This window comes from Panthera onca (genome assembly GCF_046562875.1).
Source record: "Panthera onca isolate mPanOnc1 chromosome E1 unlocalized genomic scaffold, mPanOnc1 haplotype 2 h2.Chr16_ul_2, whole genome shotgun sequence".
Classification (NCBI taxonomy): Eukaryota; Metazoa; Chordata; class Mammalia; order Carnivora; family Felidae; genus Panthera; species Panthera onca.
Genome location: NW_027675816.1, coordinates 619,052 through 646,715, shown reverse-complemented (window position 1 = coordinate 646,715; position 27,664 = coordinate 619,052). Strand labels below are relative to the sequence as shown.

The 27,664-nt window shown below is 57.7% G+C and overlaps 1 protein-coding gene across 3 annotated transcripts in view; it reads right to left on the bottom strand.

Annotated features, from left to right (window-relative positions):
* Positions 1-6,718: 6,718 nt before the first annotated feature.
* CRHR1 (corticotropin releasing hormone receptor 1) overlaps positions 6,719-27,664 on the bottom strand; it is a 46,420-nt gene continuing 25,474 nt past the window's right edge. For 2 of the 3 annotated variants that reach the window (XM_060645806.2, XM_078437021.1), the window contains 11 exons: positions 22,129-22,248; positions 17,934-18,019; positions 12,211-12,317; positions 11,366-11,486; positions 11,001-11,154; positions 10,643-10,703; positions 8,470-8,542; positions 8,122-8,207; positions 7,757-7,892; positions 7,535-7,576; positions 6,719-6,964 (listed from right to left, as the gene is read on the bottom strand). In XM_060645806.2, the coding sequence (XP_060501789.2) occupies positions 6,824-6,964; positions 7,535-7,576; positions 7,757-7,892; positions 8,122-8,207; positions 8,470-8,542; positions 10,643-10,703; positions 11,001-11,154; positions 11,366-11,486; positions 12,211-12,317; positions 17,934-18,019; positions 22,129-22,248 (1,127 nt within the window). In that variant the 3' untranslated portion in view covers positions 6,719-6,823. Of the gene's footprint in view, positions 6,965-7,110; positions 7,326-7,534; positions 7,577-7,756; positions 7,893-8,121; positions 8,208-8,469; positions 8,543-10,642; positions 10,704-11,000; positions 11,155-11,365; positions 11,487-12,210; positions 12,318-17,933; positions 18,020-22,128; positions 22,249-27,664 lie in introns of those variants that run through there. The other variant, XM_060645807.2, reaches the window with a different exon arrangement.

Below are 27,664 nucleotides of genomic sequence, written 5' to 3'. Positions count from 1 at the left end.
TGGTAGGCCCTGGGGTTTAGAACTCCAACATAACCTTTTGGGGAACACAGTTTGACCCATGAAGCACATTTTATTTTAACTTTCACAAGGTGCACAGTCACTGATCTTCTGAAGGCGTCTGCTTTGATTATGGGTCCATCCCCTGGAGTTCCAAGTCGCCTTCCTTGTGAAATCCTTGCTGATGAGACACCGTCCCCAACATCCAGCTTTGGGTTCTCTGGGGGTGGAGGGCAGCCTGAGAGGACCTCGCAAAGTGGTCAGCAACTAGAACCACGTAGACTCTGTCAGGCTCCTCCCACCCAGGTATTTCTTTACATTTGTCTCACCGCCACCTGAGTCGACAGCTGATTGTGTGACTCAGATCGTGTCTTTCAACTGAATTTTCACGAGCGACAACATTTCTCCTTGTTTGTGCCATTCCGTTTCATCCACTGCGACAACATTTAATTCGATTATAAACAGTAATTTCCGTGACAAGGGAACTGTCAGAAATACATTAGGGAACAAAGCCAGTAGACTGGTGAGCGTACCCCAGCTGGTTCGGGGACACACGGCAGGGCCCAGGGATGGGGGGCGGGGCAGGGAGGCTGCTAGCTTCTCCTTCATGGGCTCCCGTCGCTCAGGGACAGTTAGGGAAGCAGGAACTCTCTGCACCCCGGCACCCAGGTCCGAGCGCGGCAGGGCCAGCCAGCCTCTTTCTGAGGGCTGCAGGCCCCCAGCTCCTGAGGTTCAGCTCAGACCCTCTCTCAGGGCTCTGCTCTCCCAACATAGGGAGTCTTGAGTCTCTTAAAAGTCAATGACCAGCACCCCTGGTGACTCTGGTTAAAAACGCAGATGGTAACAAGTTCAGGCGAAGATGCGGAGAAATTGGAAGTCTCTTAACGTTGCTGGTGGAGTGGGAGACGCAGCGGCCTTAGAAAGCGGTTTGGCGGGTCCTCAGTAAACGAAGCGCGTAGGGTTACCATACGACCCAGCAATTCCAGCCCTGGGGTATATAACAACAGGACTGAAAACAGGTATTCAAAACAAACAAACAACCAAACAAACTTGCATGTGAATGTTCATAGCAGGACCATTCACAGCAGCTTGGGATAGGTGGAAAGGACCTAAATGTCCTCCAATGGATAAATGGATAGAGCGAGGTCTCTCTATTATTCAGCCATAAAAAGGAATGAAGTTCTGATACGTGCCGTGATATGGATGGACCTTGGAAACATTATGCTGGGGTGCCTGGGTGGCTCAGTCGGTGAAGCGGCCGACTTTGGCTCAGGTCATGATCTCGCGGTTCGTGGGTTCGAGCCCCGCGTCGGGCTCTGTGCTGACAGCTCAGAGCCTAGAACCTGCTTCGGATTCTGTGTCTCCCTCTCTCTGACCCTTCCCCACTCATGCTCTCTCTCTGGCTCTCAAAAAAATGAATAAATGTTAAAAAAAACTTGTGCTAAGTGAAAGCAACCAGACACAAAAAGAGAAATATTGTATGATTCTACTTTTATGAAATCTCCAGAATACAGAAATCTACAGAGACAGAAAACAGGTTCACGGTGGCAGAGGCTAGGAAGGTGGTATGGGGGGTGACAGCTGAATGGGAATGGGGTTCCCATTGGGGTGAAGACAAAGTTCTGTAACTAGACCAGTCTGTGCCCTGATTTGGGGTTCAGAAATGTAGGCACCTTCCCTTCCCTTGGGCTCCTGGTGCCCTGGGCTCAAAGGATTCTCTTTAGGCTCATTCCCTCTGAGGCTCTTCCTAGGACCTGGCTCACTGAAGTGTCTATCCAATCTCTGCACCCAAAGACCACCCCACCCCCCGCCCCCACAGCCCTGGAGTTGTTCTTCTCTGCGGCTGCTTGGTGCCCAGACAGTGGCCTGCACCAATGCCCTGGTAGGTGCCATCACACAAGCTACAGCAGCACCCACCCCCTCCAGATTCCATCCCTTTCCTTGAGGGCATCCTCTGTGTCTGCAGCTTCTGCCCCCTCCCTGCTGCTCTTCTTACAGCCTGGGATCTCAAGGTCACAGTCCAGGGTAGGCCAGGGGCAATGTCTCTGCCTTCTGTTTAGAGGACTAGGGGACACCTGGAGCGTTTATCTTCATCCACTTGGGGCAGCAAGGGCATAACGGGCTGGTGTGGCTGCTCAGGAAGGGTGGGGTAGGTGCCCAGCTCACCTGGCCCACTCACTGCCCTCGCTTCCTGGCCCAGTGCTGTCCTAGCTGCATGTTCTAGAGATAGTGCTCCCTCCTCGACTCCCCCAGTGACGAAGGCAAGAGATAGGAGCACCCACAGGTCTCCTTCCATGTCGTCCCCCACCCTAGCGGGGTGCCGGCTGCATTTTCCCAGTCTCCTCTTGAGGCCCTGAGCATATGGCCCTCACGCTTGCTTCTGTCCCCACCTGCCTTGGCCCAGTGGGCAAGGAGGTTGTGCGGCAGCCATCTTTCCAGGACCCCTTGGAGGGGCAGGGGGAGTGGGTGGCAATCTGGTGGCTGAAGGTGGTCTCTGGAGTTCTCTCCAAAAGATGATCTCACTGATGCTTCCGACACACTTAAAGCTTTGAAAAATACACATGGTGCAGGCCAGTCTTGGGCCCGAGCCTGACTAGCAGGATCTACAGAGACTGTGGGCTGTCAGAGGTTGGGATAGGAAGCCCTGGGATAACACGGGGACAGGAAGGCTGGCAGCCTGTGGCCAGCCTGGAGGCCAGGCTGGGTTCGGGAGTGGGCCACCTGATGCCCGTGCTTTGCAGGTGTCAACTCCGACATCTGGCTTTGTGTCTGCATGCTGTTTGTCCACAAATTAAGGACACTGAGGAATTTCCCCAGGGAGGGTATCAGAGGGGCAAAGAACTCCTTCTGCATGTGGGCGGAACATAGTAGAAGCTGGGCGGGGCCAGCCCGGGCTCACATGCCACTGCCCGATGCTCTGGGGCAGGTCTTGTAACCTCTCCGTGCCTCACTTTCCCCATCTGTTAAATGGGGGTAACAGCCCCTGGCTCACAGGGTGGTATGAAGCGTAGGGGAGGTCAACAAGTGAGAGGCACCCAGTAGGCACTCAGTCCATGATAACATTGCTGGCGTTGGAATGCAGAAACCAGCTTGGGTTTGGACTGAGGGTGGGTAGTTGAGTTTGAAGTCGGGCCCGATGAAATGATCCTGAGAGATCCTTGAGCTGGAGGCCAGTGAACCCCTTGCACGGACTGAGCAGAGCCTGGGTGGGTGCAGGGAGACCCACAGAAGCTTCTGGTGGCCTGGGCTGCAGTTAAGTATCATTTTAGGGAGTGGAGGGATGGCGGATGTTGGGAAGGTGGGAAGGGCGTGCTGGGAATCAGGATGGATGTACAGAACCCTCACTACTCCCACCCAGCTGAGCTCAGCAGCTGGACATCGGCTGTGGCATCTTTGGGTTGGTCCGTTCCTCACCTGGGACTTATCTCCAGCCAGACCATCTGAAGCCCTGAGGCCTCCTGCTCACCAACCCCCCCACCCCGCCCCTCCCAGAGTTGCTCTATCTGTCCTGGCCTCCTGAAGCCCAAGCCCAGTGACTTCAATCACCTGAGGGCGTGGAAAGAACCCTGGACGTGGACCCAGAGGACCTTTGATCTCAGAGGAATCACCAGGCCTCGGTTCCCTTGGCTGTAAAATGGGATGATTCCTGCCTCTGTGAGTCACTTGAAGATTAGACAATAAATATTATAAAGGATTTTGCAGATTGCAAATTTACAAATGCCCATAATTAAGGTATTAATATTTGGATTCTAAAACCCCCTTTCCTCCCTAACGCGTGTTTTTCCCACATCTGCTTCTCTCCCCAGTCCTATCCCAGGGCATCTGACCCAGCAGCAGCAGAAGGACTGAGGAGGCCCGGGGGTGGGGGTGGGGGGGAACTGAGGACCCCAGGGCAGGGGCGGGACCCCCACTCAGAGGCGGAGGAGCAGGAACCAGAAAACCAAAACCCCACGGTGCGTTTTTCCTCCACTGGTGCTCTGTGCCCATGAAGGAGGGTCCCAAGGAGAAATGGGCTGGCGTCGAGTACTTGAGGGGAAGGCCGCCTCTGGGTACGGTGTGGAGAAGTTCTTCCAGGCTTGAGCGAGGGGCCTGCCCCACAGGGACCCCCACGCTGCAGCTGCCGGCCTCTCCCCCAGTGAAGCCACGTGTGTGTCTGTTGGTCCGTCACACTCCCACTCACCCAGCCCACAAGCTGAACCTCAGGGCACAGTGACCCTCAGAAACCCTATCTGGGGGCCTGCCCTCACCCTGGACCCCCGGGGCCGTGGGCTGGGAAGGGTTAAACTCTGGGCACCTGCTCCAGGCGGCCCCTCCTCCCTTACAGTCTCTGAATGGGAGGCGTCCTGAGGCTCATCTGGACCAGGCCCTGCCTGCTCAGGGACCCTGCAGGCAGCTTCTTTGGGGACTATCAGCCTCCTCTTGGAGGTGTCCTCTGCTCTGGGCCTTGCAGTTGTTTGCTGGCCTGCGTCTTGGGGTGCTGAGTGCCCAGCAAGAGCTCAGAGGGCACCATCAGCCACCGCAACCAGGAGGCTCAAGCAGGAGAGAGGGTGCTGGCCCAGCTTGGCCCTTCCGGACCTCTAGTCCATGCAACCCCCTGACGATGTCCCCCACTCCTCCTGGGCTCCTCCGTCCTTGGGAAGCGCCCGTCCCCACAGCCTGGCTTGTGCAGGAGAAGCCTTGCTCTCTCACCTCATTGGGTGAAAGGCAGAGTGGAGAAAGGTGCCTCAGTCATGGCCCTGTGACACTCAGCAGGCGCTTCTGGTCCCTCCTGGTAGATGCGTCCCTCTCCAGGGCTTCTCTCTCACAAACCCCCTCCGTTGCTCTGGAAGCTGTCACCCTATATCTGTCCTGCTGCCCTGGTCCCCTCCCAGCGTCCCTGGCTGGAGACCCAGAAGCGAGCCCCAGGCTGGTGGAGAGCCTGTGTGGGGACCCCCTCCCCTGCCCTGATAGTGCAGGCTGTGGCTCCCACACACCGCTCTGTCTGGGCCTTCGGTCCTGGTCTTGCGGCCTGTGCGGCTGTGAGGCTGGGGGAAGTGCAGGGAGATTAGCGCCCCCAGGGAGCAGCCTTCCTCCCAGATGGCCCCTTGGATGGGCTGAAGGCGGGTGCGCCCCACTCCGGCTCCCCACGCTTCTGCAACAGGATTACTTTCCAGCCGCCTGCAGCGGTGGCTGTGGTGTGGCCATCGCCCCCTTCCCGCTGCCTCCCTTTCCTGGCCTCATGCCCCCACCTGCTGCCTGTGCCCCCCTTCCCTGAGTTGGTTCCGGAAACCTTGTCTCTGGGTCTGTTTCCGGGACAGTGTCAAGGCCTCCCTACCTCTACTTCCTGCTGCCTTGGGGCTGGGACACATTCCTGTCTGGTATCCTTGCCATACTCTTGCTCAAACTGTCTCTGTGGCCCCCGTCCCATCCATGGTGTCCTTGGCCAGCACTGCTCACCCATGGCCCTTCTCTCCCTATGACTCACCCCTTCGAAGAGGCGTCCTTATCGGCTGGGCTCCGCTGACCCGTGCCCCCAGCGGCTCACCTAGCACCCCAGCCTGATGGGTGTGAGTGGTATCAGGTTTCCCAGCCCCACAGTGGCCCCGAAGACTGCAAAGTGGCCTCCGTTTCTCTGCTGCGCCCTTCCCACCCACCCCCGCACAGTCCAGACCTTCACAAATGCTGGTAGAAAAGATAAATATTATTATTTACAGCAGCCATGCCCTCACAGCTGACACCCTTATCTCCCAAAGCCCTGCTCTAGTGGCCCAGTACCTCTAGACACGGGAGGGTCCAGGGGGGGCTGGCTGGTTGCCCCTAGAGTCACTTGTCCTGCTCCAGGATGCTCAGGCAGAGAGAGGCCAAGTGCCCTGCCCCTTCTATCTTTGCTTAGCTAATCACAATGCCCCAGAGGACATCCGGGGGCCACAAACTCCCTGTGACCAGCAGAGAGGCTGTCCCCGGGGCCAGACCACTGAAGCCAGCGGCCGGGGGGCCCTGAGTAGCCTCTGTCCCCTGACGAGGAGACTGGCTTTGGCCGGGGCACACCCTGGCTCTTGCTCACCAGCCACGAGGTCACCCTCCCACCCCCGTCTTTCCACAGAGGGGGAGACACCAGGGACAGGAGGTGCAGAAATCAGGGTGCAAATATTATGTGTGGCCAAGGAGGGGGAGCCTGAGTGGCCTGTGGGGCAGTAAAGTTCCAACGGTGCAAGGCAGCAAGGCAGGGCGTTTCTGCTGGAAGTGCCACAGGGCCAGATGAAGTTTCGGTGGCTGGGGAGGATCCCAGTGGCGCGGCCGATTGCCTGATGATGTCACCTGATCTATAATGACATTGCCAGGGCTTCTGCCTTGGTTCCCATCGGTATTGGAAGGCATTGCCAACACCCGGAGGCGCCATGATGGTGGTTGGGATGCTGTCACAAGAGTTTCCCATGATGCCCCTGGCAGCGAGGACAGGCCCCAGGTCTCCAGTGGGCTGACATCTTGTGCCGTGGGAGAAGACACCTTTTGGAGGGACCCGTGTGCTGCTTTGGATTTCCACCTGGCCATTTCTACTCCATTCTGATGTCGCCTCCAGGGGGGCCTGGGGCAAGGGGGAGCCAGAGGCCGTGGGCCCGGCCCAGTCTTTATAGGCTATTTCCCGTCATCCCCTGGCCCAGACTGGGTCTGCTCTCATAGGCTGAACTCCCGCTCAGCTGGGGGTTCAGCCAGGGGGGACCCCCCCCGCGAGGATGTCCGTGCCAGATGCTTCTGGGGGCGCAGGGTGTGGGGAGGCGCTGATCCCCTCCACAGACAGGGCGGCTGGCTGAGCCTGGAGACCTCTTCCCCTCCCCGGCCCTCGAGCTCAGACAGCCGTGGACGGCTTGATACTGTGGAAGCTGACACGGGTCGGGGAAGTGGGGATGGACATGGCGCGGGCCACGCGGGCGCGGATCGAGTGCTTGTCCTGCCATCGGTGCCACCTCTTCCGGACGGCAGAGCGGACCTGTGGGCACAGAGCGGAGCATGATGTCCGAGCCCGGGTCTTAGGTCCCACCCCTCCCTTCGGGCTGCCACGAGCAGCTGTACGTGTGATGGGTCCACAGGTGCTCGGGACGCAGGTGTGAAATGCACGGGCCACCCGGGAGGTGGTGACATTCACATCGCCAATGTTGTTTATTTGCAGATTTGTTAGAGGAGGGGTGCCCTTTGCTCATCCGCATGAAGGCGTCATACGGCCTTTGCCGTGAGGAGTTCCTACCTTCAGCATGCATGCACGCCCTGACCAAGGGCTCAGCCCTTCCTGGTTTCAACAAGCCTTTTCATAGACTCATTGATGAGGCTGAAGCCTTGGCTGTGCCAAATGCCTATGGGGGCAAAGGAGTGGGCTTGTCACTCCAGGAGCAGAGTGGGCAGGTGGCGGGGACCCTCCTGCGGCTCCCCGCAGCATCCCCATTAGGGACCCAGGGGCGGGGAAGAGATGGCTGGCACGTGGAGGGCAGGAGGGGGCTGCAGACAATCTCGGGTCCCAACAGGCCCCCCTCCATCCTGAGCTCTGGGACCCCGGCGTCCTTACCTCACTGTTGAGGAAACAGTAGAATACAGACACGAAGAACCCCTGGGGTAGACAGAGAAGGTGGGTCAAGGGCCTGCGGCAGGTGTGGCCCCACCCAACCTCCAGGCCACCACCCCCTTCCTCTCCAGAGCCTCCTGCCCCTCCAGAGCCCTGCCTGGGAGAATCCCCACCGAAGGAGGTCGGGGGACAGCCAGGGCCAGAGCGAGGGGCGGGCGGTGGTACCTGGAAGGATTCCAGGAAGGAGTTGAAGTAGATGAAGACGACCCGGGAGACCTCGTCCTCCCCGGGGTTCACAAAGAACAGCATGTACGTGATGCCCAGGAGGGGAAGCAGCACCAGAGTGGCCTTCACAGCCTTCCTGAGGTGAGGCGGGGTGGGGAGGCCCAGAGTCACAGCCCATCCTGGGACGGGTGGTGAAGAGGGCTGGGCCTGGGGGCAGGGTGCCGGGTTCCCAGGAATGTCTGAGATGGGGAGCCGGGGTTTCGGGAGGGACTGACAGACCTGTCGGGGGTCGGGGGGAGACCCTGGGTCAGAGGCTGGGCTCTCTGAAGCCCTCAGGATTGGGGGAGGGAGGCGGGCCGGGTTACCTGTACTGAATGGTCTCAGATGTGGTGGACGCCCGGAGTTTGGTCATGAGAATGCGGACGATGTTGAAAAGGAAGATAAAATTGATCTGTAATTTGAGCACACGGTGGGATGTTGTGGGCGTGTGTGTGTGTGTGTGTGTGTGTGCAAAATGTTGGGGGGAGGGTGGGTGGACGGGGCAGGGCCTCGGCCGTCTCAAGTCTGCTCTTGGTGTCCCTACTTCTCTCCCTCCACCTTCGTTCATGCTTACACATTCCTGGCCCCGTGCCCCCGCCTCTAGGCACGGGGACCCTGTCAGTCCACAGGAGGCACCCTTCTCTCCTGCCCCCCCCCCCCACCCAGGTTCTTACCAGCAGGACCAAGATCATGGGGCCCTGGTAGATGTAGTCAGTGTACACCCCAGGCCTTTTGCCAAACCAGCACCTAGAAAGCCACAGAGAGAAGGTAAGGGGGGAGGCCATCTGGGTCCGGTTCGGTGGCATGGGGAGGGGCGGTGCTTGGCCAGGGCAGGACTGGGGACAGAAGCCAGGATCTGGGTGCCTCGATTCCAACCCTGGCAGAAGGTCAAGATTCCACCACAGTGCCTCAGTTATTCCATCTGCAGAATGGACACCACGCTATTATGAGATGTAAAGCTGGATACACGCAACGTGGCAGGGAGGGCAATTGTGGACCAGAGCACAGAGCGGCACAGGCAAGGGCTCAGCACACCACTGCTCCCCTCTGTCCCCACTGTGGCTCTGGCAGAAGCCCACTAACTAGTGGTTCTCTGCCCCTGTCACGCAGTGGTTCCCCAACGGCTAATGACCCCTGAATCTGTTTAATTGCAGCCTCAAGGCAGACATTCCACAGGCTCCACCTGCTGGAGAGGCAGAACTGCTTTTCATCTTCTTGAATGTCCCTCCAGAAATCTCTTGGGGGGTGGGGGATGGGGCACATGGGAAGTCCCATGTCCTTGTGCAGAGACAACGGCCCCCAGGGTATACAGACCCACGGTGCCTGGATCTCATGATGCTTCCATAAACCAGACGCTGAGATTTTTATGTGAAACCTCTTGACCTTTTAAAGGTTTGAAACAAACTCAAGGTTTCGAAAGACACCAGGGAGACCAAATGCAAGCCGTCTGGGGCCAGGTCTAGACCTTAACCCCAGGATCTACAAATTCTTTCCGGCGTCTCACCCCTGGATCCCTTCTGCTGCAGTGTCAGCACCTTACCACTAGATGGCGCTCCAGAGCCACTCAGACCGACTTTCTTAAGCCAGGCGTCTTTTCCTCCAAGACGCAGACTCACACACACTGGGTCTTCCTGTCCTCGCCTGTAATCACTTGCCCACCTGCAGGCACAGGCACCATCGCCCAGGGTTTAAGATGCCCTTGCGCCGGACCCCAACATCCGGAGCGTTACTGCCAGGCCCCCCAGCGGTGTCTGCAACTGGCCGCTCTCCCAGCCCAGGCCCCCACCCTGCCCGCTGTGCCAACGAAGGGAGAGCCCGCCGGGCGGAGTCAGGAAGGATCAGCCTGGTAAATATGAGTATCATTTTCCAGGCTCCTTGTCCAGCCCAGTGAGGTTGTGGGCAGCCCCCTTCCCTCTAGGAGGGCGGAGGGGGGACTTGTCATTGTGATGGAGATCAGCTGGAACCCCACTCAATGGGCCCCTGAGAACGCTTTGGCATGGAAGGTGCTGGCACCTCCCAGGCTGTCTATAACCATATTTTCTGCCTCTCTCTCTCAGTGATTCTCAATCTTAGCCCCTAAAATTCCTGGTGCTCACACTCCAGACCACCACTAGATGTAAGCGTTCCACCTTTGGGAGGTCAAGCCTGGGCGTTCAGACTTTTTAAAGCTTCCTGGATGATTCCAACATGAGCCAAGGCTGAGAATCACTGCAGCAGAAGTCTAATTTTCAGGGGCAACTGGGAACACCCGAGACCAAAGTCATCTCAGGACGTCAGAGCTGGAGGCTGGAAGGACCCTATGAGATCATCAAGATTAATTTCTACAAAACCCATGGAATCTTTGTAAAACAAGTCTTAATATTTTTAGTGCCAGACATTATTCTAAATGCTTCCATATACAGGAACTCGTGTCATCCCCACAAAAACCCTTTGCGGGAGGCACTGTTGTTAGGATGCCCATTTTACAAATGAGGAAACTGAGGCACACTGGAATAACTAGCCCAAGGTCATATAACTACTTAATGACGGGTCCATGATTCAGAACCTGGGCACTCTGACTCCAGAGACTTCCAGGAACACTTATGCTGTTCTATATGGCGTGAAATCGCAAGACGGATACAGGAGCCTGAATCTACCCATCCAGCCTCACCTAGAGCACAGCACTGCTAGGGATCCTCGGACTGAGTCCAGCCCCCAGCACTCTCCCTGTATGGACGAATAATGACCCTGACTGGGCAGGTGATGTGGCCGAAGGTCCTCGGGGAATGTCAGGCAGAGCTGGGCCAGGAGCCTGGACCTCGGGGCTCAGGGGGCCCTGAGGGCAGCGAAGGGCAGGAGGTGACTCACTTCTCATTGTCGTAGTACAGCTTCCCAATGGCCCAGGCCACGATGATGGGGAAAGGCACACCTGGGGAGAGACTGGCTGTCACAGAGCCCATCGGTGGGGTCTGGAGGACGCAGGGCTGGAGGACCCCAGGGCAGCCCAGGGTCTAGAAGTGGGCAGGGGTTCCCCAGGGTCGAGCTCATACTCACTTGCCCAGCATGCCTCCTTCAGGGTGTTCCTGCTGCCCCCCATCCCCAAATGGTGCTCACCCCACCGCCCTGACCTGGCTCTGGTCTCCCAGCTCCCCCCTGCCCCAGCCAGCTGGCCAGATCTGGGTGAGGAGCGGGGAGCCCGGCTGGGGCAGGGGGCCTGTGCGCTCACCCCAGCCGATGCAGATGAACATCCACTTGCGCAGCCGGTCGGTGGAGTAGGTGAGCACGATGGCCGTGTGCAGGTAGCAGCCCTCCCCGAACATCCAGAAGAAGTTGGTCACGTGGAAGTAGTTGTAGGCGGCTGTCACCAACCTGCACCAGCCCTGCCGCCCCACCCCCACCCAGAGATGACACTGAGATGGGGGACAGGGGTGTGGCAGCGGCGGCACCCCACCCTGGGCTTGGCGCCTCCTATCGGCCAAATTCAACCCCTGCCCAGGGAACCGCTCCTGTTTTACTGGGCCCCTTTCCCACCAGGGCAGTCCCACCCAGACCCTTCCCCTGACCGTGGGCCTGCCCCCCCCCAGGACACACCACATTGCTCTGGTGGACTTCGGGGCTCATGGTGAGCTGGACCACAAACCACGTGGCATTGCGCAGGATGAAGGCCGAGACGAGGTTCCAATGGATGATGTTTCGCAGGCACCGGATGCTCCTGGGGGGCAGCAGGGGAGGGGGGGGTGACGGGAACCAGGGGAGGAAAGGAGACATGAAGGACAGGCCGCCAGCGTCACTCCAGCCCAGGCGTATGGACGGGGAAAGCGAGGGCAGGGCTGACCGGCTGTGTCATACCAGGAGGTGGCGGCAGGGGCCCTCCGGATGCCCCCAGGGCCCTTCCGACCTGAGACCCACCCAGACCTAAGCTTGGTGGCGGAGCTGGCCGCACTGCCAGTGCTCCAGGGACCCGGGGCTGCTGAAGGGGGTGCCTCCCATGGCCCCCTCCCCTCCCCGCAGCTCCCGGGTCAGAAAACACAAAACATAAGAGGTTTCCAGTGGGATGACTCCCTCTGAGCCTTCAGGCCTGATGCTCAGCTCCTGCTCCTGCCCCCATTCCTGGAACAGACCTGCCTGGCATTGCCACCTGCGTCCTTGGCAGTAGTTCTGGACCCAGGCAAGTCCAAGCTCAAAGGCCTCCCAAATGGGTGCATCTTGGCAAGGGTGTGGGTGGCCTAAGGTGAGCCCCGTAGCAGTTACTGGGCTGGGGGGGCAGAAATGACCCTGCCAGAGGCTCCAAGAGACCTGGGGCTCCCGTATCTGTCACCACCTCCCACCGAGGTGAGGGGGCAGGGCGCCCAGTGCTCCCTGCCCAGTGCCGGCCCTCCGGCATCTTACTTCTGTACCCTGCTCAGGGCCTGGGGCCAGCACTGAGTCTTTCTCACCTGAGCCGCAGAAAGAGGACAAAGGCCACCAGGAGGGCCACCAGAGAGACGCAGTGGCCCAGGTAGTTGATGATGACAGCGACGTGGTAGTGTACCTTGCTTTTCTTCTGAGGTAGGAGAGAGGGACAGACGTGAGGCTCCCACATAGCTGCACCCCTGCACCCACTGGACACGTGAGGATAGCCCCCTTAGGTGGCCGAGACGGGGTCGATAATGATAATAGTTATTCCCCTTCCTGAGCCCTGACTATGGTCAAGCATGGCCCTGGAGCAGGGCCGACCAGTTTGAGACCGTGTCTGTCTATCTGTCCCTGAAACCCATGCTCTGCCCACTGCTCCATGCTATTAGACAAATCCCAGCTAAGTCGGGTCTCCACATCACACAGGGTTCCCTGCTCCACGTAAATGAAGACGTGTGCACAGCCCTCACGGTTCCATTCTGTCCGATCCCCAGGTGACCCTCCTGGGCACGGACACCAACCCTCTAGGACTTCTTTCCTCATCCATTTCTTTTTTTTAAAAAGTTTATTAAGTTTATTTATTAGAGAGAGAGAGAGAGAGCACAAGCAGGGGAGGGGCAGAGAGAAGGAGAGACAGAATCTCAAGCAGGCCCTGCACCATCAGCACAGAGATCCACGTGGGGCTTGAACTCACGAACTGTGAGATCAAGAGACAGACACTTTCACTGACTGAGTCACCCAGGCGCCCCTCCTCCACTTCTAAGTTGAGCCATCATCTCTTTGATTACCCAGAATCCCTCCTCGCGGAGGGAACCTGCCCCTAGTGGCCACGGAAGGAAGGGCAGTTGCATCCACAGGATCATTACAGACCATAAGAACTCTCTAGGCTCCATAACGCATTTTCCAGGTCCTACCCCTGGTCCAGGGGGTCTGCTGGGAATGAACGGGACCCCTTCCCGGGATTATAATGAAGCCCCACCCCCACCCCCCGCATCAGTGTTACCACTTCATTCACTGCATAAAATAAAGGAAGCTGAGAAGTGCTGTGGTCTCTTCTTTCCGGAGTAAGTAAGCTCCCTGAGGCATGAAGCCTTTTCACGTCCAGAGTGTTTTCGTATCTCTTGTCTCCTCAACCCGTTAAGGCCACCATGTAGAGGAGCTGGAAGGGAGTCTATACCTTATTTTGCAGAAAAACAGGCCTAGAAGTGTGTTGACTCATTCAAGGTCCCTCAGCCTCAAACCATCTCTTAACCAGCACGTGCAGACTGGCAAGGTGCTGAGACTGCAGATGTGGCCCCCACCCCATAGTGGGGGACTGGTGGTCCCCATTGCCCAGCTCTATGCAGATTCTGCCCCCCAAGAGCAAAGCCCCTCTTCATCCTTTCCCGGGTCCCGAGAGGGGCACACGGTAGAGCTCCATAACTGTGTGAAGGAAGGACAAATTTTGTTGAAAAGCAACCGGCTTTGCAAAGAGCGGGGGTGTGAGGGGGTCCCTGTTAGCACCTCCCTCCCCTCCCTTTCTCGGGTCCTGGGGTGGGGCCAGGCCATGAGTAAGTTCACAAATGTCACGTTTGACCTTTTAGAGCCACTGAAGAGCTCCTGGCTCTCCACAGACCTTCCTGTCGGAATTCCAGAATCCATGGGCATCAGAGCTGGTCCTAAGGGATCGAGTCCAGCCCTACTCACTTTCCAGATGAGGAAACTGAGGCCCAAACTCACTCACCCAAGAACAAAGGATGTGCCTCTGCAGCCGGCCACCTAGCAGGCACCCGAGAAGAGGCCGAGCCCTCCCTCCCCTGCTCTTCCCAGCGCCCACCACACCCCTCCTGAAGGCACGTCCTCACTGAAAACCTCTGAGGTCCAGAAGGCCCAGGAAGCTCTGTTCTAAGGGGCTGGTTTGGAACATGGCAGGAAACCACATTAGCGGCTCAAGCTCAGAAGGGTTGAGACCCACTGAGGTATAAATGGGGACAGACAACAGAGAGGCGGGGGCAGACAGAGAAGCGGGAGAGAGGGTGGGGGAACAAGGGGAGCGGAGGGTATCTATTGGCACCGTGCAGATGGGAAGGGTCTCTGAGAGTCTGGCATAGAGCCAAACCCAGAGACTCCAGAAGTTATGCACACATGCAGCCTGTCTGGAGCTCGTACTTAATTTCCTTTCATTAAATTTCCCACAAATCAGGGGCGCCTGGGTGGCTCAGTGGGTTGAGCATCCGACTTCAGCTCAGGTCACGATCTCGCAGTCCGTGAGTTCGAGCCCCGCGTCGGGCTGTGTGCTGACAGCTCGGAGCCTGGAGCCTGTTTCAGATTCTGTGTCTCCCTCTCTCTCTGACCCTCCCCCACTCATGCTCTGTCTCTCTCTGTCTCAAAAATAAATAAACATTAAAAAAATTTTTTTAAAAATTTCCCACAAATCCGTGCGGCGAAGCCCCTGGGTGATAACAGAACCTGTGGAGCTAGAAGGGCGTGACGCCCCAGCTTTGCTCACTTGCCCAGGTGGGCAGCATGAACAGGACATGCAGGGAACCCCTTCACTGCCACCTGCCATCAGCCACACCCGCCCCTGGACCCCCACAGCAGGTTGACGCTGGGTCGTTTGGTTGGAGGTGGGATGAGTGGGATTTATTAAACACCTACTGTGTGCTGGGCACTGTGCCAGGTGCTTTACAGATGTCACAGCTTTCCTTTCTCACAGTGGCCCTCTGAGGCTGTCCTTCTGTCTCTGTTTCTCCAGCTGAAGAGGCTGTGTGATCAGCCCAAGCTGTCTGGCCAGCAATGGGAATCCAGCTCTCCTCCCCTCTACCCCATGGTGCATTTCCGGGAGACAAGCAGGGACTGAAAACAGACGCCCAGGACCCTCGGAGGGGCTAATGAGAGGTTTACTCCCCCGAGGATGAAAACTGGGCCAAACCATTCATGGGGGCCGCCTCTGGGTGACTCCTCCAGCTACAAGGCCCTGTGCTGCCTCCTGCCACACCAGCCTGATGCAGCCTGAGAAAGGGCAGCCTGTGAGGTGACAGGGCAGAGAGTCCAAGGAGACTGCCTGAGACACGGCAGGGTCACCCCAAGAGATGGCCAGCATTACCAGGAGACCTACCAGCCGCTCAAGAGACAGCTGGACACCCTTCGACATGGTCCGCAATACTGAGACGTGGTCAATGACACCCACAGAGAACGGCCAGCAATATCCTGAGATGTCTAGTGATACTTCAAGGGACCCCAATGACACCTGGGAGACAGCCACCATTAACTGCAGAAGCGGCCAGGATACCTGAAGGACAACGGACACAGCCAGTCCCTGGGCACCTGACCAGCACCCTGTCCCTGTTCCGTTTGGAGACCTAGGGCCGTCTGGTGCCCTGAGGAAGGTGGCACAGTGTGGCCCTAGGGCAGCGGCCCCTCCACCGCACCCTCAGTGGCCAGAATCCAGTAAGTAACGAGCGCCCGGCTGACTTCCACCAGACTCTGCAAGACACGCCTTATCCCAAACGGTGGCAGTGTCAGACCTGTCCCGATGCCTGTTCAGGATGACTCAGTGCATCCTCCCTGCGGGTCCCCGCTGCTCTTGTCCAGTATCCCAGCCCTGGTGTCTCTCCCGCCCCCGGGCTCTGTGGCTCCTCCTCGCCAGCAGGTTTCCCAAGCTACTCCCTCACCCCACCGGCGGGCACTCCAGCCCCTTGTTCCTCCAAGTGGGGTCCCCAGACCAGCGACACCAGCATCACCCAGGAGCTTGCAGGAATCTGAAGACACAGAATCTTAAGCTCTGTCAGACGTCTGAATCCTCGTTTGAGCAAGAAGCCCCAGTGATTTTTAAGCGTTTCAGAAGTTCTAGTCCAACTAGCATCGCTGTGAGCAGTGATCCCCAGCCCACAAGGCTACACCCCAGAATCCCTTTCATGTCACCTCACGATGTGCCCCAAGGACCAGGCTCCCCAGCTCAGTAGAGTGTGGGGGAGGGGAGCAGATTGTGTACAAGTGTCATTGGAGGGGGGGATGAGTCTGGGCAGTGGGGGGGGGCGGGGAGGATGTCACTGCAGTGAAGGGAGACAGTGTCTGGGGGCTGCTGGTGTGGAAAGCGGGGGCCAGTGCAGGGTGGCACTGGTGGGGGGTGGTCAGTGCCATTGCCCCAGGTTGGGGCACGGACTAGTTGGGAGCTCGTCCCCTGGTGGTGGTGGCTGTAGGCCGTCTCCTCCCTGGCCTGGCCTCTGGGAGCCCTCGCAAGCCCCACTTCACAGACAGACCTTCTGCAAATCCATTATCTGCAATCCCCTAGGGTGTTGGTGCTTAATTAGGGCTTAGCCCCAGGCCCAGAGTGAGAAGCCTGCTGCTCCATTAATTGGAGACTTTTCTCTTCCTCTTCTCCATGGCTTGGGAGTGGATTGGGGGGGGGGGGGGTGCGTCTTGAGAGCGGGGAGGGGTCTGGCGAGGCGAGAGGCTGGCAGAAGGGAATGGCATTTTCAGTAATTAAATTAATTGATTACCCAGAATGCCAGGCAACCCGGCCAGCAGGAGCTGCCGGGGAAAGCGGGGGTGGGGGGGGGTGGGGGTGGGGATGGGGTGGTGGGGGGGGTGGGTGGAGGTCGGGGGGGGGGGTTGTTCCCAACAAGTCGGTAACCAGAGGTAAGGGTGGCTGTGTTACCGGTCTCCTCACCAATGACCCCCCTACCCCTCTCACCCCAGGTGAGAGGAGAGGCAGAGGGGTGGCAGGTGGATGGAGCGCCCTCCAAAGGCCAAGACGCAGGCAGACATCTACCAGGGGGCAGACACTGTATTACTCCCGCCCCTTTCACAGACCAGGAAGCTGGGACTTGGTGAGGCTCAGTCTCCTGCCTGGGGTCACATAGCATGTGTGCTGGAAGCAGAATCCAAACCATCCACCTCCAAAGCCCCTGCTGTCCCCGTTACACTGCCAAAGAGGGGACTGATGAGAAGCTGGTGTTTCCCCAGTCCTCCTTCTGCCCCGGACCCCACTGGTGGAGAGGGGGAGACAGACCCCTGTCATGGCAGACGGGGTGGGAGCCACAGGGTAGCCAACTAGAAGGACCGGGCTTAAATTCGAGCAGGAGGGATTTGGGTGGACCATGAACTTCTCCTGACGTTTGGGGGGCTCCAACGCAGGGGGGAGGCTGGGAGCCGCTGTGCTGTCCAGCTTTGCTCAGGTGCAAGAAGGTGACAGACGCCTGCCCCTCAGGGGTGGGGGAGGGTTATTTGTTTTAGGCCAGGAGGCTGGCCACCCGACCTACAGTTGGAGACACATCATCCGCCTCAGGCTTTGCAGACCCGCAGGTCAAGGTGGGGTGCAACAGGGGGCTGGAGATGCCTTGCCTTCGCTGCCTCCCCCACAGCATCCCCCTGTGGGCGTGAGCTGGGCTCTAAGAGGTGTGCTGACCCGGCTTTCTGCCCGTGAGCCCCGCCTCCTTTCCTTCCACTTCCTCTACTGGGCACCAGGTAAGGAGCTCCCCACGAGGCTGAGTGGTCTTCTCCCCCACCCCACAAGCCCAAGTCTTCTGGCCCAACTATGTTTCCTGACCCCACTTCCCTCCCCCAGGCTGGACCTGGATGTGCAGCTCAGGTGGGTGGTGTGGAGAACGGAGGAAAAGCGGTCCCAGTGCATGCAGACGGAAGAAAGGGAGGAACAAGGACCCAACTCATCTGTGTCAGAGCCGGTGGCTGCCCTCTTGGCTCCCATCCCCTGGAGATGGCCGCTCAACGGGTCGGGTGCCCGTGCTGGGGCCTGACCCACCCTCTACGCGGGCAGACTCACCTCCCCACTGAGGATCTCCTGGCATTCTGAGTAGTTCACACGGGCGGCCCAGCTGCCATTGGCCAGGCACTCCCGGTAGCCGTTGTCTGGAAAAAGGAGAGAGAGTCAGAGGGATGCGTGGGCTCCTCTCCCAAAGAGCAACCCAGGCATCTGTCTGTCTATTGGGCTGTCCATCTATCCATCCATCTGGGCCAACACAAGGGCCTGCTTGCTGGGGGCTCTGGGGTTGAAGTTGAGGAGAGAAGCCACCTGCCTTTCTGCCCACCGGCCCCAATGGGGGCTCAGTGACGGCCCCAGTGCCCGCCCATGGGACCAAGGCTCTGCCCACCCAGGTTTCCATGATCATGTTCACGGGACTGGCCCACGGGCAGGCTTGACCAGCTTACTGTGGCTGTCCCCTTGCAAGGCCTTAGATGGCAACAGATTATGTGGTAGGTGCCCTTCTGAGAAACGTGGCAGCAAAAAGGATGATGGGATCTGATGAGTCAATTCTCCGTCACAAGGCTGGGCATGATATGGTGGAAGGGTATGTGGTGACGGCTTGGGTGGCATAGTGAAATGACGGTTTTATATGGTGACTCTCCGTGGTGAGGTTTCCCAAGGGGGGCGGGGGGTCCTCACGTGGCAACGTTTCACATGGGGTGGGGCTCGCAGAGCAGGTGTTTGGGGAAGGTCCTCGTAGTGACGTTGCTCTACAGCAGGATTTATGCTGGAGGGTCATGTGGTGGGCTCCTCCAAGGTGAAGGCCTCTTAGGACAGAAAGTGACAGGTGGCAGGAGTGTGCTGGGGGATGTCACGGGTGGTGGCCCTCACAGGATCCACTACAACCAGCTCCCAGCCTGGCATGTAGCACTTGGAGGAAAAGGCAGGAGGGCAGCCCCGGGAGGTGTGGGGGTCTGTGCAGCCACCACACTGGACTGTGACCCGGAACCTGTCACCTTCTAAAGAGATGGGGAGCAGCCTTGTGATCTGAGCTGAAGCCTGACAGCAGCGGGACAAGAGTGAGATGATGGGGTGGGCGGTGGGGGTGGGGTGGGGTGGGGAGATGTGCCTGCCTCCCGGAAAGAGGGCACCATGGTCTGGCCTTCAGGACCACAAGGCTGAGGTCTCTCTGAAGTGCTCCCTCTGGGCTCTGCATGCCAGTGGGGAAATGAAGCTAAATGCATTTTTCAAGCTCTGCCCAGCTTCCCTACCCAGCTGCGCTGAGCCCTTGGGCAGAGTTGGCGAAGGAGCTGCTGATTCTCTCCTAATTGCTAAATGAGGGATAAGCAACCAGAGGGCTGAGGGCACAGCGACTAGGATTTCAGGAAGGTCTGGAAGGAGGCGAGGAACCAGGGGGAATCCAGTGTGTCTGCCACGGACCGGATGTGCCTGGGACCACAGGCTGCTCTGGGGTGTCTGCAAAGGAAGGGACTTTGGGCAGAGATCGGGTTGGCGGAGGCGTGCAGGTGGGGGAGGGGAGACAGGGATGGGGTCTTGCTTTAAGCAAGAGCATGGCTCTTAATCCAGGCCGCCTCGGTTCAAATCCTGGCACCACTCCTTCCTAACTGCGTGACCTTGGGCAAGCCACACAACCTCTCAGCTTCCTTATCTGCAAGAGAGGAACAAACTTCACAAGGGCGCCTGCCTCGATGGTTGAGCGAGCATTTTTAGGTAACATGTGCCGAGTGCTTGGGGTCTACCCGGCTCGTAGTGTGAGCTATTATTTTCATTATTATTGTCTCGGAACTGTTGCTTGTATAACCTTCCATGAGATTCAGGACATGTCACTGATCCCTATCAGAGTGGGTACTGGCTGGGGTTACAGGAGATGCCTCCTTGACTCAAGCTCCCCTTTGGCACCCCGCATGTCGGCAGGGGGGAGGGGGGGCAGCCTGGAGCCCTCTCAGGACAGGTTATCCGGAGGGAGCAGGCTTTGGCGGGAAGGGAGGAGGTGATCCTGAAAAGAAACACGCAGCGAGTCGTTGCCAGGGAGGAGGCGACCTCCTTGTCTTTAATTGCTGAGCTGAGCAGTCCTCCCGGAGAGTCTTGGGAAAATGGATTATTTTTGGAAAAGCTTCCCATCCCTTTGAAGATCAGATACAGCAGGAGGAAGGGCATTTCGGAAAAGGTTTGGAAGTCCTGGCAGTGCCTCATCAGCAAATGAATTAATTAGGGCCTAACGATTAGGTACAATTCTGGGTTCCCGGTCACTGCTGATTACACGGGCGTATTCCTCATCTTTCTGGAGCTGGGGGAGTCTTCCGGCCCCGCCTCCACGTCCAGGGACTATCGCCCAGCTCCTCTCCTGGGATCAGAGAGGGAAGAGCAAGGGAGCAGAGAGAGCACCTCACTCAAACCTCCCTCCCATCCTGCAGGTGGAGAAACTGAGGCCCAGTTACAGGCGGAGCTGGGGTTAGAACCCAGGACCCCCGGCTTCCACTTGAGGCAGGGCTGGCTAATCAAGCAGCACGTGGCCAGGCACCAACGCCTTTATTGGGGTCACGCCGAGTCACCTTGGAGACAGGAGTGGACGGAGCTCATGGGGAGTGGCAGGACTGTAGCCACAGAGAGCCTGGCCGGCCCCGCTCAGGAGTGTGGACTTGACCATGGAGGCAATGGAGAGCCGCAGAAGGCTCCACTCCAAGCAAGGGTGTGACAGGGTTAGATGCTTGGACCGGGGCTGTGGCCCCGGCGATGGAGGGAAAGTAGTCTTGGACGTGAAAATCACTTTGGAGGTGAAGTTGAAGGATCTGGCAACTGTGGAGACACAGAAGGGCCTCTCTCTTCCTGGAAGCAGCCTCCCTGTCCCCACCACGCACCAGCCCCAGTGCCGCCTCCTTCCTGGGAGCTCCGGAAGGACTGGGCATTGTGGCATTGTGAGTGGAGCCGTGGCCCTGCCTGGCGCTTTGTGACCTCGGACGGCTGTCAGCCTCTGTCTCGGTTTCCTAATTGTAAAATGGGCCCTACTAAATTGGAGGCTCTGAGCCTCGAGCTCGAGCCCTGAGCTCTCTTCTTAGGTCCTTCTGCCCTTCCCCCTACCCACACGTCTCCTCGCACCCACTCAGTCTTTCTCCTCTCAGGGTCCAAAATGTGGTTGCAGACACGTGAAGCTGTGTGGACTGGCTCCCCGCCCTAACTGGAAGCCTCCCCAGGGACTTCCCACCCCTCCTTGGTTGCAGCCACCAACCCTAACCCCCTTATGTAGCTGGTAAAGGAGAGGGGGCAGAAGGAGGAATGTGGGAGTTCTGAGCTGAACGAAGTCTTAGAAGCCATGCTATCCAGCCTTCTCCATCGTCAGACCAGGGGCCAGGGGCCGTAAGAGGGGGAAAATGTGTTAAGGTCACATGGCAAGTCTCCGAGTGAACCACCCGGTGTTTGTGGTCACCCTCGGTGCCCCCGTGGGCCTCTGAGCTCAGGCTCACCAGCCCCAAGAACACACCCCTAGGGACCCCCACCCTCCCCTCAGATGGGACCGGGCCCCTGGCCCACAGCTGCTGTCCTCCTGATAAGCAGGAGCTGTGAGTCATTGGCAGGGGAGAGCAAATTAGTTCTGAGGGTGACAGGTAGGGTAGCAAGTTGCTGCAAAGCCTGGAGGTGGAAGCTCAGGGCCTCAGGGTAGCGAGGTGTTTACATGGGGATCGAGTATCCAACAGACCCTGGGCAGTTCTCCCCCACTCCCAGCAGACCTGTGGGCTTGCATGCCAGGCCAAACGCCCTGCCTGTGGACCTAAAACTGAGCCCCCTGCAGGGGTTTGGTCTGCAGGGCCCTGGACAGACCTCCTAACCTCTCTGAGCTCAAAGTTGAGGCTATTCTGGAGATTCCTGCCCTACCTCATAGGGTTGTGTTAGGCTTATCCCAACTAACCCAGTCTGTCAACTGCAGAAGAAAGTGTCACACAGACGTGCAGGCCAGCTCCAGCCTCACCTCTTACCAGCTGGTGAACTTGGGGAAGTCCCCTAACCTCTCTGAGCCTTGGAGGCCTCGGTATATGATGAAAACTGGATAGTTATATATAGCATCTTCCCATGTGATAGTATGGGAATTAGCAATAAAGAGCACAGAGCTGGCCTTTGGTAAATGGTGGTTGTATCCATGAGAGGTATTATGGTATTGCCATTATCGTTATTATCTCCCCCCACCTCCAACAAGTCCCAAGCTCTCCCCTTCCTGTCCCACCTCTGCAGATGGTCCGCCCTCCAGAGGCTTCCTTACTTGTGGTGTTGTAGCGGACACCGTAGAAATAGGCAGGGCAGGGTCGAACCACCAGCTGCCCCGCAGGGCTCCGGGGCCAGCAGGTGCCAATGAGGTCCACGGATGCATTGCATTGCAGTCCTGGGGGGCAGAGACAGTTGGTGAGGCAGAGCAAGATCCCTACTCCGGTGTCCTATCCACCCGCCCACGTTCACCCATCAACTGGGAACAAGATGGGAGCAATGACCCCAGTGTGGAGATGAGCTCACCCTATGCAGGGGAGACATCAGGGAAAGCAATCTGAATTTGATGCTATGACACTAGGGAGCCAATGTGGGTTCTAGAGTAGAGGAGGAACAGAGACAGTTGAAGGTGGTGTTAAAAGCTGAGGTCTTGGCTGGCATTTAGCAAAAATGCTGGAGATGCTTCAGCTCCTCTGCTCTGTAGCCTGAAGACACTTCTCTGGGCCCCTCATGTGGTATAGATTGGACCTCTGAGACTTCACAGTCTGGAACAGCCTGGAACCTTGATCTAGCCCCCTCACACATGTATGGAACCAAATCACATCTGCTCTGGCTCGGAAGTTGGCCCAGCTTCTCCCTGGCCTGATAACCACGCTTACTGAATGCATAGTGTTTGTGCTCTAGACTGTGCGGGGCCCTAAGAGAGGACTGATTGCGAAGGGAACTATGGGGAGAAGACAGAAGGAGACACCACCTCCGGGAGTGGGAAGCAGCCTGGAACACTGGCTTTTGACTGGGCTCCGCCACTAATTTGCTGTGTGGCCACAGGCCTGTCGCTTGCTCTCTCTAAGCCTTCGTGTCTTTAGAGTGAAATTAAGAAGTTGGATCTGCTCAGAAATTCTTAATCTCAGTCTACTGGAAGCTTTAAGGGTTTGTAGAGACTCTGAAATTAAATGAAAAAAAAAATTGGTGTATACATGCATCTTAATTGGGAAAGGGACCGTGGCCTTCACTAGATTCTCAAAGAGGTCTGTGACTCAAAAAAGCACGTCAAAACCCCCTTCCCAACATTTTCCCTTTGTTGAAGAGCTTTTTGGAGAGGAGCGTGTGCGTGTGTATATGTCTGTGCGTCTGTTGGGGCAGAGCTGGGCCACAGTAATGCTTCTGGAATGAGTAGGAAGGCTTTTGGTCTCTAGTGGGTGGAGGCTGGGCCGAGGGTGGTCCTCGCACCCCTCCTGATGCTGTCCCTTTCTTCTCTGCCTTTTGATGCCCTCTTCCACATAAGGTTGGCACACCAGTCCGTTGAGAGCCAGTGTGCCCATCCTGATGGGAGGGGGTTAATAATTCTGGAGACTGGCACAAGAAGGCACGGGCAAACCAGGGAGAGCCGTGAACCAACGCAAGGACAGCCTCTTCAGGGCCAGGCATCGGCAGCTGCCAAGCTCTGGCTGGGCCCACCTGCCATCATCTCCTCCTCAGATTAGCCTGTAATTCAGTCTCTCGGGAAGCAGCCTGGGTTAGGTTGGTGTCCTTTAGCGCTGCTGAGCGGCACTCTTACCCACTGCTGGTGTTTCTTGCTCATCAAAGCAATTCAGAGGCGTTCCTACGAATCAGGGCTTAGGGACAGAGGCCTTGAGGCCAAGTGGTTTAATTGGAAGAGGAAGAAGTCTGGATCGGGGCTGACTGGACACGAGGAGATGGAGGGCCAGGCCAAGCCTTGGTGTTGTGCCACAGTAGAGCCTCTGTGAGTGGTTGCTGGGGGGGGGGGGGGGGGGCGGGGAGGGGAGTGAGGAAAGCAGGTTGAGATTTTAATCTCTCCCGGGTCGTGCCTGTAGCGGTGAGCCCAGAGGAGGGGGAAGCTGGAGGCAAGTGGCCATGGGAAGGGAGGGATAATATTATGGACCATGCTCTGCCTTTTCAAGGCCCGTCTTCGTCTATTTCATTGATCCTCATCCACCCTGCCATGTCCTTAGTCCCTTTTTACAGATGAGGAAACTGAGGCACAGGGAAGCTAAGTGACTTGCTCGAAGTCATGAGTCAATGAGCGAAAGAACCAAGAAACGTAGCTGGGTGTTTTCGACGCCAACCCACGTATTCTTTCTAAGCCACATTTTGTGCCAATAAGGGGAGGGGAGAAAGTCAAGGAGACAGCAGGGAAGGGAGCAACGTTTCTGAGGGCTGTGTTCGCCAGGCACCTGCCAGGTACTTTGCATATACCCTCCGATTTAACGACACCATTGTACCTTCCTCGGACAGTTGTCCCTTCACTCACCCACTCATTCATTCCCAGTGTCTCCTGAGCTGGGCACGGGGGAGACTAAATGGAATGTCACGTGTGGCACCATCTGGAACTCGTCTAATGTGCTCTCTCAGTGTAAGGTCTAGATCCTACCCCCCTCCCTGTCCTTCTCTCTTCTGCCTTGGCCATTTCCCCAGAGCCCTTTTGGCAAAGAACAGAGGGCAGGCAGGACCGGACACCAGCCACAGCCGGGGCCAGACTAGAGCCAAGGCAGAAACTGGCTACTAGGCAGATGGCCCTTCTGACCTCGAGGACCAGGTACCAGCCAATGGCCAGAGCCCTGCCCCTTCCACAGCTGGTGGGGAGGTATGAGGTGGAAGTGGACACAGCACACATATTTGCCCCTAGTCTGGTATAGATTAGGAGTCGGTAGCACCTACTACAGGTCTCACACCGCCTGCTAACACGAGTGCTCATTCCGTTTCACAGGTAAGGAAACCGGGGCCGAGCAGTCAAACTGTTTATGCAGAGTTCCACAAACACTGGGAAGCAGAAGTAGGGTTTGAACACTGGCTGGTGACACCTGCCCAGGGCTCTTCCCACTGCACCACAGAGGTCCCCGGTCTGGGTCACTGGCCCTCATAGCATTTGGTTGCACCATCTCTGGCCCCTGCTTGCTCAGTGCCTCTCTCCCACTCTCTCTCCCTGCCTCCCCCCTGCAGCTCACAGAAGGCGGGGGACATGACCTTTACATGAAGAGCCCAGAAAATCCTAGAGGGAATGAACGTCTGTGCGAATCGGGAAGAAAGGTAGGGGGAGGCTGCAAGAAGAAAGAAGAGAAGCCACCCCCCAGCCTACCAGCGGGGAGCCTGAACTGGGCCCGAGGGCGGCTTGGGGGCGTGGCCAGACGGGGGCGGGGTCAGATGCACAAGGCCAATCAGGAGCGGCGGCGGGGCTCAGGCTAGGAGACCCCAGCAGGAGGATTAAGGGGATTGGCCTTGTGGTTGCTGGGGACGGAAGAAGGGATAGGCAGTAAAAGAGGAGGAAAAGGAGGCTGGAAGAGGAGAGGTGGGGACCCAGAGGTTGAGGGTAGGGAGGAGGCGCCGAATAGGGCCTCGAGGCGCCGAATAGGGCCTCGGGGCGCCAAATAGGGCCTCGGGGCGCCGAACGTGGCACAGCAGACTTTCCGCCTTCCCGCAAAGTGCTCTACCTCCTTGGGGCCACAGCCCTTGGTGGCTCACTTAGGGGTTCCAGCTCACCGCTCTGCGGACCCGTGGTCCCTGAGGATCGGGCAGAGCCCGGGCCTCCAAGGAAGGGTGTGTAGGACTTGGCGGGCAGGGGAAGCAACCTTTGTTGAACACTGCTGTATACCCTGCAGTGTGAAGGGTGCTTCGGGAAATTCACGCTGCTAATTCAATCCTTTTAACCACTTGAAGGGAAGGAAAGGGGGGGAGGAGGGGTGGGAGCAAGTGGGGACGGAGAGAGAGCGGGGAGAGAGGAAATAGGAGACAACGACACTGGGAGCAAAACAGGGAAAGGCAGACAGAAAGCCAGGAGGAAAAGGTACAGGGAGAAGTAATTCCAGAGGTGCTGGGGACGGGGAGGGAGTGGATCTCCTAGGAGAAGGAAGGAAAGGAAGTTTCTGTGTCACTCAGCATGGGGGCTACACGGGCCTAGAGGTCAGGGCTGTTGGACTCTGATTCTTGAGCCAATGTCCCCTCCAGGTCCCACTGGCACAAACGCCCAATCCCTCCTGCTCTCCTGGCGGGTGTTTTCCCGCTTGGATATCCTAGTTCTGGGGTGAGGAGCGGTTTGGACTGGGGTAACCCAGTCTTGCAAATAACCAGGTGGATTCCCCAGCCTGGAGCAGGAAGCCTGAGCTATTATTTTAAGTCAACTCCTCCCCACACCGTCCTGTCCCAGGACGCCCCTCCTGGCCAATTAAGTTATAGGTGGGGAGGAACGACGATTTTGCTCTTTATTCAACAAGTTTTTACCGACCATCTAAGAAGTTTTCTAGGGGCTGGGGACACAGTACCTGTTTTAGGGGCTGAGAATACAGTAATGAATAAAATAAGTGCCCTGCCCTTAGTTGGGGGTGGGAGGTAGGGGGTGCGGCAAACAGACAGACAGACATATCTGTGAAGCAGTGAGAAATGCTATGAAGAAAAAGCAAGCAGGACAAGGAGATAAAGACGGCCAGGACAGCTATTTTAATTTGGTGCCAACATTTAGGCAGAGACCTACAGGAAGAGAGAGAGGGAGCCATGTGCACATCTGGGGGAAGAGTGTTCTAGGAAGAAGTAACAGCAAGCACAGAGGCCCTGAGGCTAGCGTGTACTTGGCATGTCTGGAGTGTTAACATTCCTATAACTTGGTGGCTCACCCCTTCCTGAGGCAGCCAGATCCCGTCAGAGTTTTGTTCTGGAGGCAGGGGTGGAGCTAAGCGGGCTAAAGTAATGCACAAAACTTTCCTGCATCTTCCTCCGCCCCCACACATGCATCCTCCGATGCTCACTGGAGCACTGCGGTCAGACTGTCCCAAATCCGTGCAAATGGAGGGAAGAGGGGAAAGAAACCATGTGGAGGGCTCCTCCCTGCCTCTGACAAAATCCCTGCTGAATCAGGGTCCTGGGGGGCCTGTTCTAACAACAGATGAGAACCTTTGAAGGTGGCCTACTTAATGCTTGTGCACAAGCGGGTGCGGGTTCCCCCCCCCCCCCCACCCCATTACATAATTCCTCTCCCAGCAGGCTCAGGGTCCAAAAGCGTTCAGCAGATCCTAGATACCTTCAGAAGGCAACCTGAATCTGGTTCCTGTCCCCAGTTATTTTGGGTCTTCCCATCAGCGGCTTCTGAATGAACCACAGTAGGTGGGCACTTAGCGACAGCCCCGCTGTTGTGAGGTCTAAGCTCAAGAGAGGGACTCGGCCAAGGCTCGCCAGAGTGGGAGCAGCCGGGCGGCCCACGGGAAGCCTCTGAAACACACATGCTCGTCCATTCAGAGGAAGGCGCAGTCGGGATGAATGTGCAGGGGTTTCGCCCGGGTCAGCCGGCACGGGGAAGGTGGCAGAGGGCAGGCAGAGAGTCCTGGTCTTGTTTCGGCCACCTTGTGGTTGGGCTGCCTTGTTTTGGGCTGGACAGAACAGAAAGATACCTCCGCAGGGTGTGCGATTCATCAGGACAAGTGGGCGGGAGCCTCCTGTCCCGTGGGTTGGCAGGCTCTCCATTATTGCATTCCCGGCTCCTAGTACAGTGCCAGGCGCATTGTAGGTCCTGAGGGAAATCGGGGGCTGTGTGTAAACCCACTATGGGTATGGGAAACTGCAGGGGTGACTCTGCACACTCAGATGAC